At 55.2% G+C, this 18,580-nt stretch overlaps 1 protein-coding gene across 1 annotated transcript in view; it reads right to left on the bottom strand.

Moving 5' to 3' along the window:
• The window catches only part of LOC140193773 (testis-specific serine/threonine-protein kinase 4-like), a 16,528-nt gene extending 14,892 nt beyond the window's left edge, over positions 1-1,636 (bottom strand). Inside the window, 2 exon segments of the mRNA XM_072250942.1 lie at positions 1,219-1,444; positions 1,447-1,636. Coding sequence (XP_072107043.1) covers positions 1,219-1,444; positions 1,447-1,636 — 416 coding nt within the window.
• Positions 1,637-18,580: the final 16,944 nt, after the last annotated feature.

Below are 18,580 nucleotides of genomic sequence, written 5' to 3'. Positions count from 1 at the left end.
ATTGCTGACTGTGCCACGGCCAGTGAGGGTCAGAATGGGATGAGGAATTAGCGTAGGGTCGAAGGGTTTACCATGTCTTTCTCTCGCGCACACAGATCACAGAAAGTCTCCGTGACACGCACGCTTCAACATCTGATGCACAGATAACGCCTCTCACAGCCACATACACCGGGAAAATCCCTCTCACGCACACGCCCAGAGGAAGTTTCCCTCACGAACATGCATCCAGGATCTCTAACAGACATTGTTCCGTGCCCTATCGTGTGACGTGGTGATCATGGTCTTTGACCACCATTATTGTTTGAACTTTTTTTTACAGAAATGGTTTGTCATTGCCTTCGTCGGGGCAGTGTTTTTACACGGCGGGTGACCCCAGACATTATCAATACCGTACTCTTCAGAGATTGTCTGCCTGGCATAACCAGGACTTATGATCTACACCGGCTGCTCACACGACCGTCCACCTGCTGCTCCCGTGGTTGGAAGGAGAACCTTAATCCTCCTTTGGTAGGGACGTATCTCCACCCCGCCCAAAAAGTCTCTCTCACGCCCACACGCCATGGAAAGCCTGTCTCGCGCACTGTGAAAATATCTGAGAGAGAGAGTTTCTCACAGGCGGTCTCACGCACACACATGGTCAGAGCATCCCACATACACTGAGAAACCTTGCCTCACACAGACCTACCGAGAAACGTGGTCCTGCCCACACGCACACGCGCAAAGAAAGCCCGTCTCGCGTACGTATCTTGAGTCTCATGCAAATCCCCCTGTCACGCACAGGCACAGATGGACCCTCCCTCACGCACGGAGAAAGTCCCCCCTCGCGTACTGTACACGGGCTGGGAAAGTCCGTTGCAGGTACACACGCGCGGAGAGTCTCCCCGCCGGACACGCACGGAGAGAATCCCTCGCCCACACGCACAGAAAGCCCCTCCACCGGGAACGTCTGTCTCGCACGCGCACACACACACACCGTGTCTCACTCTCACGCACTCGAACAGCGAAAGTCTCCCAGGCATACACACAGGAGGAATCTCTGGCCCACACGCGCACACGCACCGAGAAAGTATTTTTTTTTCCTCACGTACAGGTACACTGTTTCCCTCAGGCACGTCGCGCATTGGAAGTCTCTGGAGACACACACACACACACACACCCACACGGGAGTATCTCTCTCTCTGTCTCACGCCAGCGCTGAGCCTGGGTCCGCGGCCTCACCTGTGCACCACGCCGCGGCTGTGGATGTAGGCCATGCCCTGGCACAGCTGCTCGAACCACCGGCCCGCCAGCTGCTCCTCGCAGGCGCCCCTCTGCCGGATGCGGTCCATCACCTCGCCGCCGGGCGCCAGCTCCAGCATGATGTACACCCTGTTGGTGGTCTCGATGGACTGGTAGAAGGCGACCAGGTTGGGGTGCTTGAGGGTCTTCCACACCTGGATCTCCCGGGCAGGAACTTGGTCAGGAACTCCGTCTCGGCTTTCTCCTTCAGCAGGACCTTGACGGCCACGTTGGTCTTCCACTTCCGAAAGTAGGCCTCCCAGACGATGGCGTACGCGCCCTTGCCCAGGTAGCGTCCCAGCTGGTAGCCGTGCTTCTCCAGGATGCTCGACACCACCTTGGCTTGCGAGTTGGCCATCGGAGTGAGGGGTGGGTAGGGACGGGAGGCTAGTGTAGCCAGTCTCACCCTCACCGGCTTGCTGTTCGCTCACCCCCTCCGTCCCCTCTCCCCCCGAGGCTCACATCTCCCGAAAGGAGCGACGCCCGCGATCTCCCACAACAACCTTCTCCCCTTGGCCCGTCGGGTCACGAACTGGGAGGGCGGCCGGTGGCCGGGGGGGACGGGTGTCGGGAGGGTGGGTGGGGATGGGGCGGGGGATGCGGGTGCGATGGGGCGGCCGTTCCCTGCAAGGCGGACCAAGCGGAGAGCGGCTACGGGCGAGGTCTGGGTGAAAGGGAAGTGTTCAGCTGACCCAGGGGGCAGGGGCCATGTTGCCTGGGTCTGTCCGTCCCCTGAGCGGGGTTGGGTTCGATGAGGGGGTGCGACGTCTCCGGGCCATTCCTAAGCTTTGTGAGATCACAAAGGCCCGCGGGAATGGAAGGGAGTGGGGGTGAGGGAATGAGCTACTGACCACAATCACCGTGGGGAAGAAGAGAGGGGAGGGGGATGGAGAGAAGAGAGGAAGAGTGAAGAGGGGGGAGAAAGGTAGGAGGAAAAGGAGTGGGTGAGAAAGAGCAGGGAGAGGATGAGGTAGGCAGAAAGACGGGGGAAGAAAAAGAGGAGAGATGGGAGGATGGGGAGAGGAGAGAAAGATGGAGATAGGGAGTAGAGAGCGGAGAAGGTAGAAGAGGGAGTGGGGAAGAGAGAGAGAGGGGGGGAAGAGAGGAGGAAGGAGAAAGGGGGAGGATAGGAGAGGAAGCACCGAGAAATTGGAACAGAGGGAGAGGGATAGGCGCAGGGGAACGGGGAGAGAGGGAGACCCAGAGGAGCAGCGAAGGATGAACTGGGGGGGCGGGAAGAGCCGGAGGAGGAAAACAAGGTGGAGGGAAGCGAGATTGAGGAAAGGGAGAGCGGGGTTCAAACCGGGAGGGAGATGGAGAGGGACAATCGGAGACAGAAGAGAAATGGAGGCAGGGAAGATGAGAGGAGGATGGGAGGAAGGAAATAGGGAGAGCGGAAGAGAGACAAGATGAGGGAGATGGACGGACAGAAGTTGATTGGCTGTTCAGACATTGACCGATTTTGCAGTTCTTCCACCTGAACTGATCGAGGAAACTTGTGAGGGAGAGTTTTAAACTGGAGAAGAGTTGCACGGGGGCAGTTCCATTCTCTGGACCTCAGAGGTCCTGCTCCTGTGTACAAGTAGTTGTCGCATTTGGGGTCTTCATTGGCTGAAGAGGACGACCGTGACTTCTGTGCCTTTCGCTCTCCACGAGGAATTGCAGAAATCTCTTCCACTGGATCTCGTCCGTCGACTCTGCATGCTCGTCCCTATCCCACTGGGGTATCAGGCCCGCCAGCTACCCCTCCCCTGGTTTAGCCCACCCGCCAAGGTAGTGTGGCCGCAGTCACAGGCAAGCAGCTACTTGGAGCTGCAGGTGAGAGCTGAGCGTCTGGTGGGGTCCGAAGGTGGGTGAGCTGCCCCAGAGTGGACACGACGAGCCCCTGCACCGGGGGTGCTACCCCTCCCTGAATACCCCACACACCCCGGACAGCAGGAGGGCAGGTGGAAATGGGGGGGGGGGGCGCGGGAGAAGAGGGAGTGAGGAAAGGGCCTGGTAGGAAATGGGACGATCAGTATGCGGACATGTGATGGAAGAGAGAGGGTGAGGAGAGGGGTAGAGAAGGGGAGGGATGAGGGAGAAAGAATGGGAGACAGAGGGCAGGTAGGAGAGATGCCCCCTCATGCAGGGTTAACCCCTGCCCTGCCCCACCCGGCCCGGCAGTCTCTGAACTGCCAGGGGTTTGCAGGTGACCCCGGAGTGCTGGTGGTTTGGAAGGGTCCCTGATGTCAGCACTGGGCAGGGAGACCCTCCAGGGCATTGCAAGCTCAGCTCGCTCGGGGGCACAAGCCTCCCCAGCATCGAGAACACCTTCAGCAGATGATGCCTCTGAGAGGCAGCATCCATCAATAAGGGCCCCCACCGCCCAGGGCATGCCCTCTCCTCATTGCTACCATCAGGGAGGAGGTACACTCACTCAATCCATGAACACTACCTCACTACTGTTCCTCTCTTTCTGCACTATCGGTTTAATCACATTTTTTATTGTAATTTGTGTTTTTTATCCTTATGTGTTGCATGGTGCTGCGGCCACAAAACAACAAATTTCACGAGTTAACCTGGTGATATTAAAGCTGATTTTGATTCTGGTTTACATGGCCGTGTGGGCTCTGTCCTCAACTCTCTGCAGTTTCTTGGGGTCCCGGGCAGGGCAGTTACAGTGCACTGTATGTTTTCTATTGCCTATCGGTAAGAATCATAAGATGATTCAAGTTTATTGTTATCACACTGTACATACAACCAAATGAAACAATGTTCCCTGAGATCGTGGTGCACCCACAACACACACATCACATGAAACACAATACAGTGGAATCCAGATAATTGGGACACAATGGAACATTTTGGCCCAATTAATGTCCCGGTTAATGTCATAAATGGGGGGGGGGGAGGGGAGGGAGACCCCTGCGACCTCTGGATGGTTTTTACTGTGTAGGGTGTTGCGGTCTGATGACTTGTAGCTTCCGCAGCACACGATGATGCTGTAGGTGGCCTCCCGTAGAAAGTGGTTGGAATGGGGACATGCCTCAATATCCTCAGAAACTGTAGACGTTGCTGTACCTTGTTGGCAAGTGAGGAGGTGTTGTGGGCCCAGGTTAGATGGTCTGTTATGTGCACACCAAGGAACTTGGCACTCTTCACTGTCCATGGCAGAGCCATTGATGTGTAATGAAGAGTGGTCAACCTGTCCCTTCCTCAAGTCCACAATCATCTCTTTTTGTCTGGTCCACGTTGAGACACAAGTTGATATCGCCTCTGTTTGCCAGCTCATCATTGTTGCTGATGAGGCCAGCCGCTGTTGTATCGTCGGCGAACTTTATGATGCGATTCAAGCCGGGTCCGGCAGCACAGTCGTGAGCCAGCAGCGTGTAAAGCCATGTATTAACCGCACAGTCCTGCGGGGCACCAGTGCTCAGCGTGGTGGAGCTTGAGATGTTGCTACAGACTCGGACTGACTGGGGTCTTCCCATCAGGAAATCCAAGATCCAGTTACACAGAGGGCTGCTGAGCCCCAGCGAGGACAGTTTACCCACTACCCCCGAGGGATGGTCATGTTAAATCCCGAGCTGAAGTTGATGATCAGTATCCCGGTGGGCAAGGCATTGTTTTCTGGGCGGGACGGGCCGGAGTGGACGGCCGAGGCTGTGGCGTTATCAGTAGACCAGGCGAACTGGAGAGGGCCCCACGTGCCTGGAAGGTGGGATTTGACACAGCCCATTAACAGCCATCCATGATTGTTGAGGTCAGTGCCACTGGGCGGTACCACTGTGATTTTCATAGTTTATCCTGCCAGCCTATCAGAAGGCTTGTGCAGAGGTGGCCTTGCTGGGGTTTTTTTGGTGATGCCTTGATATACTTGCTGCAGATGGGCCCAAGACACAGAAGCACAATGCTGGGCAGGGGTTGCTTGTGTCTGGTAGGCCTGGGGCCCTGTGTTGCATTTGGGAGGATGCCCCGAACGTGGTAGGAGCATTGGTCTCCTTCCAGTTCAATCAAATGGATCTTCTGGCCATTAACGTAACAAATGCGATCATCCGACAGGCTGAAGACGAGAAAGGTTTATGTTCTACCATTGGCAATCCAAAAACTGCAGTAATGGGATGGGGTTGTAAATCGCCTGCGATGATGCTGCTAGGAAGTTGTTCTCATTCCACCAGTGCCTGCTATAGTTGTCTGTGTGACTGTGGCTTCCAACCTTTCCTGTCCAAGTGTCTCCTAACTGTTGTTACCGTCTCTGCCTCAAACACTTCCCCGGCAGCCCGTTCCACGCGGGATCGGGGGTGGGGGACGGGAGGACAAGCCGGAGTCTCGGCCCCCGCTCCCCAGAGAGGAGGAGGCCGGCCGCCCTCGCAGGTCGATCAGCCGCAAGGAAACGCGGGGTCACCCCTCTGTGTACCATCTCCACCACTTAAACACCCCTCTGTGTATAATCTCCCGAACTCACACACCCCTCTGTGTACAATCTCCCCCACTCACACACCCCTCTGTGTACAATCTCCCGTACTCACACACCCCTCTGTGTACAATCTCCCCACTCACACACCGCTCTGTGTACAATCTCCCCCACTCACACACCCCTCTGTGTACAATCTCCCCCACTCACACACCCCTCTGTGTACAATCTCCCGTACTCACACACCTCTCCCTATATGATCTCACCACTCACACACCCCTATGTGCACTATCCCCCACACGCACACCCCTCTGTGCACGATCTCCCCACTCACACACCCCTCTGTGTACAATCTCCCCACTCACACACCCCTCTGTGTACAATCTCCCCCACTCACACACCCCTCTGTGTACAATCTCCCCCACTCACACACCCCTCAATGTACGATCTCCCCCACTCACACACCCCTCTGTGTACAATCTCCCCCACTAACACACCCCTCTGTGTACAATCTCCCTCACTCACGCACCCCTCTGTGTACAATCTCCCCACTCACACACCGCTCTGTATACGATCACCCCACTCACACACACCTCTGTGTACGATCTCCCCCCACTCACACCCCTCTGTGCACGATCTCCCCCACTCACACACCCCTCAATGTATGATCTCCCCCACTCACAAACCCCTCTCTGTACAATCTCCCCCACTCGCAGACCCCTCTGTGTACAAGCTCCCCACTCACACACCTCTCTGTGTACAATCTCCCCCACTCACACACCCCACTGTGTACGATCTCCCCCACTCACACACCCCTGTGTACGATCTCACCCACTCACACACCGCTCTGTGTACAATCTCCCCACTCACACACCCTTCTGTGTACGATCTCACCCCACTCACACACCCTTCTGAGTACAATCTCCCGCCACTCACACACCCCTCTGTTTATGATCTCCCCCCACTCACACCACTCTGTGTACAATCTGCCCACTCACGCACCCCTCTGTGTATAATCTCCCAAACTCACACACCCCTCTGTGTACAATCTCCCCCACTCACACACCCCTCTGTGTACAATCTCCCCACTCACACACCCCTCTGTGTACAATCTCCCCCACTCACACACCCCTCTGTGTACAATCTCCCCACTCACACACCACTCTGTGTATAATCTCACCCACTCACACACCCCTCTGTGTATAATTTCCCCACCCACACACCCCTCTGTGTACAATCTCCCACACTCACACACCCCTCTGCGTACAATCTCCCCCCACTCACACACCCCTCTGTGTACAATCTCGCCCCACTCACACACCCTTCTGTGTACAATCTCCCCACTCACACACCGCTCTGTGTATAATCTCCCCACTCACACACCCCTCTGTGTATAATCTCCCCCACTCACACACCCCTCTGTGCACGATCTGCCCACTCACACACCCCTCTGTGTACAATCTCCCCACTCACAAACCCCTCTGTGTACAATCTCCCCCCCACTCACACACCCCTCTGTGTACAATCTCCCCCCCACTCACACACCCCTCTGTGTACAAACTCCCCACTCACACACCCCTCTGTGTACAATCTCCCAAACTTCAACACTGCTCTGTATACAATCTCCCCCACTCGCACACCCCTGTGTACAATCTCCCCACTCACACACCCCTCTGTGTACAATCTCCCCCGACTCGCACACCGCTCTGTGTACAATCTCCCCCACTCGCACACCCCTCTGTGTACAATCTCCCCACTCACACACCGCTCTGTGTACAATCTCCCACACTCGCACACCCCTCTGTGTACAATCTCCCCACTCACACACCGCTCTGTGTACAATCTCCCCACTCACACACCCCTCTGTGTATAATCGCCCCACTCACACACCCCTCTGTGTACAATCTCCCCACTCACACACCCCTGTGTACAATCTCCCCCACTCACACACCCCTCTGTGTACAATCTCCCCACTCACACACCCCTCTGTGTAAAAACTCCACCACAGACATCCCTCTGTGTACAATCTCCCCACTCACACACTCCTCTGTGTACAATCTCCCCACTCACACACCCCTCTGTGTACAATCTCCCCACTCACACACCCCTCTGTGTATAATTTCCCCACTCACACACCCCTCCGTATATGATCTCACCACTCACACACCCCTCTGTGTACAATCTCCCCACTCACACACCCCTCTGAGTACAATCTCCCCCCCACTCACACACCCCTCTGTATACAATCTCCCCACTCACACACCCCTCTGTGTACAATCTCCCCACTCACAAACCCCTCTGTGTACAATCTCCCCCACTCACACACCCCTCTGTGTATAATCTCCCCCACTCACACACCCCTCTGTGTACAATCTCCCCCACTCACACACCCCTCTGTGTATAATCTCCCCCACTCACACACCCCTCTGTGTACAATCTCCCCACTCACAGACCCCTCTGTGTACGATCTCCCCACTCACACACCTCTCTGTGTACAATCTCGCCCCCACTCACACACCCCTCTGTGTACAATTTCTCCGACTCACACACCCCTCTGTGTACAATTTCTCCGACTCACACACCCCTCTGTGTATAATCTCCCCACTCACACACCCCTCTATGTATAATTTCCCCACCAACACACCCCTCTGGGTACAATCTCCCCACTCACACACCCCTCCGTATATGATCTCACCACTCACACACCCCTCTGTGCACGATCTCCCCACTCACACACCCCTCTGTGTACGATCTCCCCCACTGACACAGCCCTCTGTGTACGATCTCCCCCACTCACAAACCCCTCTGTGTACCATCGCCCCCACTGACACACCCCTCTGTGTACAATCTCCCCACTCACACACCCCTCTGTGTACAATCTCCCCCCCACTCACACACCCCTCTGTGTACAATCTCCCCCACTCACACACCCCTCTGTGTACAATCTCCCCACTCACACACCCCTCTGTGTACAATCTCCCCACTCGCACACCCCTCTGTGTACGATCTCCCCACTCGCACACCCCTCTGTGTACGATCTCCCCACTCGCACACCCCTCTGTGTACGATCTCCCCCACTCACACACCCCTCTATGTACGATCTCCCCACTCACACACCTCTCTGTGTACAATCTCCCACTCACACACCCCTCTGTGTACAATCTCGCCCCCACTCACATACCCCTCTGTGTACAATCTCGCCCCCACTCACACACCCCTCTGTGTACAATCTCCACCACTAACACAGCACTCTGTGTGTAATCACCCGCACTCACACACCCCTCTGTGTACGATCTCCCCACTCACAGACCCCTCTGTGTACGATCTCCCCACTCACACACCCCTCTGTGTACAATCTCCCCCACTCACACACCCTTCTGTGTACAATCTCCCCACTCACACACCGCTCTGTGTACAATCTCCCCCACTCACACACCCCTCTATGTACAATCTCCCCACTCACACACCTCTCTGTGTACAATCTCCCACTCACACACCCCTCTGTGTACAATCTCCCACACTCGCACATCCCTCTGTGTACAATCTCCCCACTCGCACACCACTCTGTGTACAATCTCCCCACTCACACACCGCTCTGTGTACAATCTCCCCACTCACACACCCCTCTGTGTAAAAACTCCACCACAGACATCCCTCTGTGTACAATCTCCCCACTCACACACTCCTCTGTGTACAATCTCCCCACTCACACACCCCTCTGTGTATAATCTCCCCCCCACTCACACACCCCTCTGTATACAATCTCCCCCACTCACACACCCCTCTGTGTACAATCTCCCCACTCACACACCCCTCTGTGTACAATCTCCCCCACTCACACACCCCTCTGTGTATAATCTCCCCCACTCACACACCCCTCTGTGTACAATCTCTCCCACTCACACACCCCTCTGTGTATAATCTCCCCCACTCACACACCCCTCTGTGTACAATCTCCCCACTCACAGACCCCTCTGTGTACGATCTCCCCACTCACACACCTCTCTGTGTACAATCTCGCCCCCACTCACACACCCCTCTGTGTACAATTTCTCCGACTCACACACCCCTCTGTGTACAATTTCTCTGACTCACACACCCCTCTCTGTATAATCTCCCCACTCACACACCCCTCTATGTATAATTTCCCCACCGACACACCCCTCTGGGTACAATCTCCCCACTCACACACCCCTCCGTATATGATCTCACCACTCACACACCCCTCTGTGCACGATCTCCCCACTCACACACCCCTCTGTGTACGATCTCCCCCACTGACACAGCCCTCTGTGTACGATCTCCCCCACTCACAAACCCCTCTGTGTACCATCGCCCCCACTGACACACCCCTCTGTGTACAATCTCCCCACTCACACACCCCTCTGTGTACGATCTCCCCCCACTCACACACCCCTCTATGTACAAGCTCCCCACTCACACACCCCTCTGTGTACGATCTCCCCCACTGACACAGCCCTCTGTGTACGATCTCCCCCACTCACAAACCCCTCTGTGTACCATCGCCCCCACTGACACACCCCTCTGTGTACAATCTCCCCACTCACACACCCCTCTGTGTACGATCTCCCCCCACTCACACACCCCTCTATGTACAAGCTCCCCACTCACACACCCCTCTGTGTACAATCTCCCACTCACACACCCCTCTGTGTACAATCTCCCCACCCGCACACCCCTCTGTGTACAATCTCCCCACTCACACACCCCTCTGAGTACAATCTCCACCACTGATACAAAACTCTGTGTACAATCTCTCCGACTCACACACCGCTCTGTGTATAATCTCCCCCACTCACACACCCCTCTTTGTACAATCTCCCCACTCGCACACCCCTCTGTGTACAATCTCCCCACTCACACACCCTTCTGTGTACAATCTCCCCACTCACACACCCCTCCCTATATGATCTCACCACTCACACACACCTCTGTGCACGATCTCCCCACTCACAGACCCCTCCGTGTACGATCTCCCCCACTCACACACCCCTCTGTGTACGATCTCCCCCACTCACACACCCCTCTGTGTACAATCTCCCCACTCACACACCCCTCTGTGTACAATCTCCCCACTCACAGACCCCTCTGTGTACGATCTCCCCCACTCACACACCCCTCTGTGCATGATCTCCCCACTCACACACTCCTCTGTGTACAATCTCACCCCCACTCACACACCCCTCTGTGCACGATCTTCCCACTCACACACCCCTCTGTGTACAACCTCCCCCCACTCGCACACCCCTCTATGTACAATCTCCCCACTCACACACCCCTCTGTGTACAATCTCCCCACTCACACACCCCTCCGTGTACGATCTCCCCACTCACAGACCCCTCTGTGTACAATCTCCCCCACTCACACACCCCTCAGTGTATAATTTCCCCACCCACACACCCCTCTTTGTACAATCTCCCACACTCACACACCAGTCTGTGTACAATCTCCCCACTCACGCACCCCTCCGTATATGATCTCACCACTCACACACCCCTCTGTGTACAATCTCCACCACTGACACAACACTCTGTGTACAATCTCCCCCACTCACACACCCCTCTATGTACAATCTCCCCACTCACACACCCCTCTGTGTACAATCTTCCACTCACACACCCCTCTGTGTACAATCTCGCCCCCACTCACACACCCCTCTGTGTACAATCTCCCCCACTCACACACCCCTCTGTGTACAATCTCCACCACTGACACAGCACTCTGTGTATAATCTCCCCCACTCACACACCCCTCTGTGTACAATCTCCCCAATCACACACCCTTCTGTGTACGATCTCACCCCACTCACACACCCTTCTGAGTACAATCTCCCGCCACTCACACACCCCTCTGTTTATGATCTCCCCCCACTCACACCACTCTGTGTACAATCTGCCCACTCATGCACCCTTCTGTGTATAATCTCCCAAACTCACACACCCCTCTGTGTACAATCTCCCCCGCTCACACACTCCTCTGTGTACAATCTCCCCACTCACACACCACTCTGTGTATAATCTCACCCACTCACACACCCCTCTGTGTATAATTTCCCCACCCACACACCCCTCTGTGTACAATCTCCCACACTCACACACCCCTCTGTGTACAATCTCGCCCCACTCACACACCCTTCTGTGTACAATCTCCCCACTCACACACCACTCTGTGTATAATCTCCCCATTCACACACCCCTCTGTGTATAATCTCCCCCACTCACACACCCCTCTGTGTATAATTTCCCCACTCACACACCCCTCCGTATATGATCTCACCACTCACACACCCCTCTGTGCACGATCTGCCCACTCACACACCCCTCTGTGTACAATCTCCCCACTCACAAACCCCTCTGTGTACAATCTCCCCCCCACTCACACACCCCTCTGTATACAATCTCTCCCACTCACACACCCCTCTGTGTACAATCTCCCCACTCACACACCCCTCTGTGTACAATCTCCCCCAACTCGCACACCGCTCTGTGTACAATCTCCCCCACTCGCACACCCCTCTGTGTACAATCTCCCCACTCACACACCCCTCTGTGTACAATCTCCCCACTCGCACACCCCTCTGTGTACAATCTCCCCACTCACACACCCCTCTGTGTACAATCTCCCCACTCGCACACCCCTCTGTGTACAATCTCCCCACTCGCACACCCCTCTGTGTACGATCTCCCCACTCACAGACCCCTCTGTGTACGATTTCCCCACTCACAGACACCTCTATGTACGATCTCCCCCACTCACACACCCCTCTGTGTACGATCTCCCCCACTGACACAGCCCTCTGTGTACGATCTCCCCCACTCACAAACCCCTCTGTGTATGATCTCCCCCACTGACACAGCCCTCTGTGTACGATCTCCCCACTCACAAACCCCTGTGTACAATCTCCCCCCCACTCACACACCCCTCTGTGTACAAACTCCCCCCACTCACACACCCCTCTGTGTATAATCTCCCAAACTTGCACACTGCTCTGTATACATTCTCCCCCACTCACACACCCCTCTGTGTACGATCTCCCCACTCACACACCGCTCTGTGTACAATCTCCACCACTGATACAAAACTCTGTGTACAATCTCTCCGACTCACACACCCCTCTGTGTATGATCTCCCCCACTCACACACCCCTCTTTGTACAATCTCCCCACTCGCACACCCCTCTGTGTACAATCTCCCCACTCACACACCCTTCTGTGTACAATCTCCCCACTCACACACCCCTCTGTGTATAATCGCCCCACTCACACACCCCTCTGTGTACAATCTCCCCACTCGCACACCCCTCTGTGTACAATCTCCCCACTCACACACCCTTCTGTGTACAATCTCCCCACTCACAGACCCCTCTGTGTACGATCTCCCCCACTCACACACCCCTCTGTGTACAATCTCCCCACTCACAGACCCCTCTGTGTACGATCTCCCCCACTCACACACCCCTCTCTGTACGATCTCCCCACTCACAGACCCTTCTGTGTACAATCTCCCCACTCACAGACCCCTCTGTGTACGATCTCCCCCACTCACACACCCCTCTGTGCACGATCTCCCCACTCACACACTCCTCTGTGTACAATCTCGCCCCCACTCACACACCCCTCTGTGCACGATCTTCCCACTCACACACCCCTCTGTGTACAACCTCCCCCCACTCACACACCCCTCTATGTACAATCTCCCCACTCACACACCCTTCTGTGTACAATCTCCCCCACTCACACACCCCTCAGTGTATAATTTCCCCACCCACACACCCCTCTTTGTACAATCTCCCACACTCACACACCAGTCTGTGTACAATCTCCCCACTCACACACCCCTCCGTATATGATCTCACCACTCACACACCCCTCTGTGTACAATCTCCACCACTGACACAACACTCTGTGTACAATCTCTCCGACTCACACACGCCTCTGTGTACAATCTCCCCCCCACTCACACACCCCTCTGTGTACGATCTCCCCCACTCACACACCCCTCTATGTACGATCTCCCCACTCACACACCTCTCTGTGTACAATCTCCCACTCACACACCCCTCTGTGTACAATCTCGCCCCCACTCACACACCCCTCTGTGTACAATCTCCCCCACTCACACACCCCTCTGTGTACAATCTCCACCACTGACACAGCACTCTGTGTGTAATCACCCGCACTCACACACCCCTCCGTATATGATCTCACCACTCACAGACCCCTCTGTGTACGATCTCCCCACTCACAGACCCCTCTGTGTACAATCTCCCCCACTCACAGACCCTTCTGTGTACAATCTCCCCACTCACACACCCCTCTGTGTACAATCTCCCCCACTGACACAGCACTCTGTGTACAATCTCTCCGACTCACACACGCCTCTGTGTACAATCTCCCACACTCTCACACCCCTCTGTGTACGGTCTCCCCCACTCACACACCTCTCTGTGTACAATCTCCCACTCACACACCCCTCTGTGTACAATCTCCCCCACTCACACACCCTTCTGTGTACAATCTCCCCACTCACACACCCCTCTGTGTACAATCTCCCCCACTGACACAGCACTCTGTGTACAATCTCTCCGACTCACACACGCCTCTGTGTACAATCTCCCACACTCTCACACTCCTCTGTGTACGGTCTCCCCCACTCACACACCTCTCTGTGTACAATCTCCCACTCACACACTCCTCTGTGTACAATCTTGCCCCCACTCACACACCCCTCTGTGTACAATCTCCCCCACTCACACACCCCTCTGTGTACAATCTCCACCACTGACACAGCACTCTGTATACAATCTCTCCGACTCACACACGCCTCTGTGTACAATCTCCCCACCCACACACCCCTCTGTGTACAATCTCCCACACTCACACACCACTCTGTGTACAATCTCCCACACTCACACACCACTCTGTGTACAATCTCCCCACTCACACACCCCTCCGTATATGATCTCACCACTCACACACCCCTCAATGTACGATCTCCCCCACTCAAACACCCCTCTGTGTACGATCTCCCCACTCACACACCCCTCTGTGTACAATCTCGCCCCCACTCACACACCCCTCTGTGTACAATCTCCCCCACTAACACACTCCTCTGTGTACAATCTCCCCCCACTCGCACACCCTTCTGTGTACAATCTCCCCACTCACACACCCCTCTGTGTACAATCTCCACCACTGACACAACACTCTGTGTACAATCTCTCCGACTCACACACGCCTCTGTGTACAATCTCCCCACTCACACACCCCTCTGTGTATAATCTCCGCACTCACACACCCCTCCCTATATGATCTCACCACTCACACACCCCTCTGTGCACGATCTTCCCACTCACAGACCCCTCTGTGTACAATCTCCCCACTCACACACCCCTCTGTGTACGATCTCCCCCACTCACACACCCCTCTGTGCACGATCTCCCCACTCACACACCTCTCTGTGTACAATCTCCCCCACTCACACACCCCTCTGTGTACGATCTCCCCCACTCACACACCCCTCTGTGCACGATCTCCCCACTCACACACCCCTCTGTGTACAATCTCGCCCCCACTCACACACCCTTCTGTGTACAATCTCCCCACTCACACACCCCTCTGTGTACAATCTCCCCACTCACAGACCCCTCTGTGTACAATCTCCCCACTCACACACCCCTCTGTGTACAATCTCCACCACTGACACAACACTCTGTGTACAATCTCGCCCCCACTCACACACCCCTCTGTATACAATCTCCCCCACTCACACACCCCTCTGTGTACAATCTCCTCCACTCACACACCCCTCTGTGTACAATCTCCCCACTCACACACCACTCTGTGTATAATCTCCCCACTCACACACCCCTCTGTGTATAATCTCCCAAACTCACACACCCCTCTGTGTACAATCTCCCCCACTCACACACCCCTCTGTGTACAATCTCCGCCACTGACACACCCCTCTGTGTACAATCTTCCCCACTCACACACCCCTCTGTGTACGATCTCCCCACTCACAGACTCCTCTGTGTACGATCTCCCCACTCACAGACCCCTCTGTGTACGATCTCCCCACTCACACACCTCTCTGTGTACAATCTCCCAACTCACACACCTCTCTGTGTACAATCTCCCCACTCACACACCCCTCTGTGTACAATCTCCCCACTCACACACCGCTCTGTGTACAATCTCCCCATTCACACACCCCTCTGTGTACAATCTCCCCACTCACACACCCCTCTGTGTACAATCTCCCCACTCACACACCCCTCTGTGTACAATCTCCCCCACTCACACACCCCTCTGTGTACAATCTCCCCCACACACACACCCCTGTGTACAATCTCCCCCACTCACACACCCCTCTGTGTACAATCTCCCCCACACACACACCCCTGTGTACAATCTCCCCCACTCACACACCCCTCTGTGTACAATCTCCCCACTCACACACCCCTCTGTGTGTAATCACCCGCACTCACACACCCCTCCGTATATGATCTCACCACTTACACACCCCTCTGTGTACAATCTCCCCCCGGGTCACACACTCCTCTGTGTACAATCTCCCGCACTAACACACCCCTCTGTGTACATCTGCCCCACTCACAGACCCCTCTGTGTACAATCTCCCCCCACTCACACACCCCTCTGTGTACAATCTCCCCCACTCACACACCCCTCTGTGTACAATCTCTCCAGTCACACACCCCTCTGTGTACAATCTCCCCCACTCACACACCCCTCTGTGTACAATCTCCCCCCACTCACACACCTCTCTGTGTACAATCTCCCACTCACACACCCCTCTGTGTACAATCTCCCCCCCTCACACACCCCTCTGTGTACAATCTCCACCACTGACACAGCACTCTGTATACAATCTCTCCGACTCACACACGCCTCTGTGTACAATCTCCCCACCCACACACCCCTCTGTGTACAATCTCCCACACTCACACACCACTCTGTGTACAATCTCCCCACTCACACACCCCTCCGTATATGATCTCACCACTCACACACCCCTCAATGTACGATCTCCCCCACTCAAACACCCCTCTGTGTACGATCTCCCCACTCACACACCCCTCTGTGTACAATCTCGCCCCCACTCACACACCCCTCTGTGTACAATCTCCCCCACTAACACACTCCTCTGTGTACAATCTCCCCCCACTCGCACACCCTTCTGTGTACAATCTCCCCACTCACACACCCCTCTGTGTACAATCTCCACCACTGACACAACACTCTGTGTATAATCTCTCCGACTCACACACGCCTCTGTGTACAATCTCCCCACTCACACACCCCTCTGTGTATAATCTCCGCACTCACACACCCCTCCCTATATGATCTCACCACTCACACACACCTCTGTGCACAATCTCCCCACTCACAGACCCCTCTGTGTACAATCTCCCCACTCACACACCCCTCTGTGTACAATCTCCGCCACTGACACACCCCTCTGTGCACGATCTTCCCACTCACAGACCCCTCTGTGTACAATCTCCCCACTCACACACCCCTCTGTGTACGATCTCCCCCACTCACACACCCCTCTGTGCACGATCTCCCCACTCACACACCTCTCTGTGTACAATCTCCTCCACTCACACACCCCTCTGTGTACGATCTCCCCCACTCACACACCCCTCTGTGCACGATCTCCCCACTCACACACCCCTCTGTGTACAATCTCGCCCCCACTCACACACCCTTCTGTGTACAATCTCCCCACTCACACACCCCTCTGTGTACGATCTCCCCACTCACAGACCCCTCTGTGTACAATCTCCCCACTCACACACCCCTCTGTGTACAATCTCCACCACTGACACAACACTCTGTGTACAATCTCGCCCCCACTCACACACCCCTCTGTGTACAATCTCCACCACTGACACAACACTCTGTGTACAATCTCGCCCCCACTCACACACCCCTCTGTATACAATCTTCCCCACTCACACACCCCTCTGTGTACGATCTCCCCACTCACAGACTCCTCTGTGTACGATCTCCCCACTCACAGACCCCTCTGTGTACGATCTCCCCACTCACACACCTCTCTGTGTACAATCTCCCCACTCACACACCCCTCTGTGTACAATCTCCACCACTGACACAACACTCTGTGTACAATCTCGCCCCCACTCACACACCCCTCTGTATACAATCTCCCCCAGTCACACACCCCTCTGTGTACAATCTCCTCCACTCACACACCCCTCTGTGTACAATCTCCCCACTCACACACCACTGTGTATAATCTCCCCACTCACACACCCCTCTGTGTATAATCTCCCAAACTCACACACCCCTCTGTGTACAATCTCCCCCACTCACACACCCCTCTGTGTACAATCTCCGCCACTGACACACCCCTCTGTGTACAATCTTCCCCACTCACACACCCCTCTGTGTACGATCTCCCCACTCACAGACTCCTCTGTGTACGATCTCCCCACTCACAGACCCCTCTGTGTACGATCTCCCCACTCACACACCTCTCTGTGTACAATCTCCCAACTCACACACCTCTCTGTGTACAATCTCCCCACTCACACACCCCTCTGTGTACAATCTCCCCACTCACACACCGCTCTGTGTACAATCTCCCCATTCACACACCCCTCTGTGTACAATCTCCCCCACACACACACCCCTGTGTACAATCTCCCCCACTCACACACCCCTCTGTGTACAATCTCCCCACTCACACACCCCTCTGTGTGTAATCACCCGCACTCTCACACCCCTCCGTATATGATCTCACCACTTACACACTCCTCTGTGTACAATCTCCCCCCGGGTCACACACTCCTCTGTGTACAATCTCCCGCACTAACACACCCCTCTGTGTACATC

Source organism: Mobula birostris, unplaced genomic scaffold, assembly GCF_030028105.1.
Source record: "Mobula birostris isolate sMobBir1 unplaced genomic scaffold, sMobBir1.hap1 scaffold_838, whole genome shotgun sequence".
NCBI classification, from domain to species: Eukaryota; Metazoa; Chordata; class Chondrichthyes; order Myliobatiformes; family Myliobatidae; genus Mobula; species Mobula birostris.
Note: the sequence above shows the minus strand (reverse complement) of the source record. Positions and strands in the feature narration are given on the sequence as shown.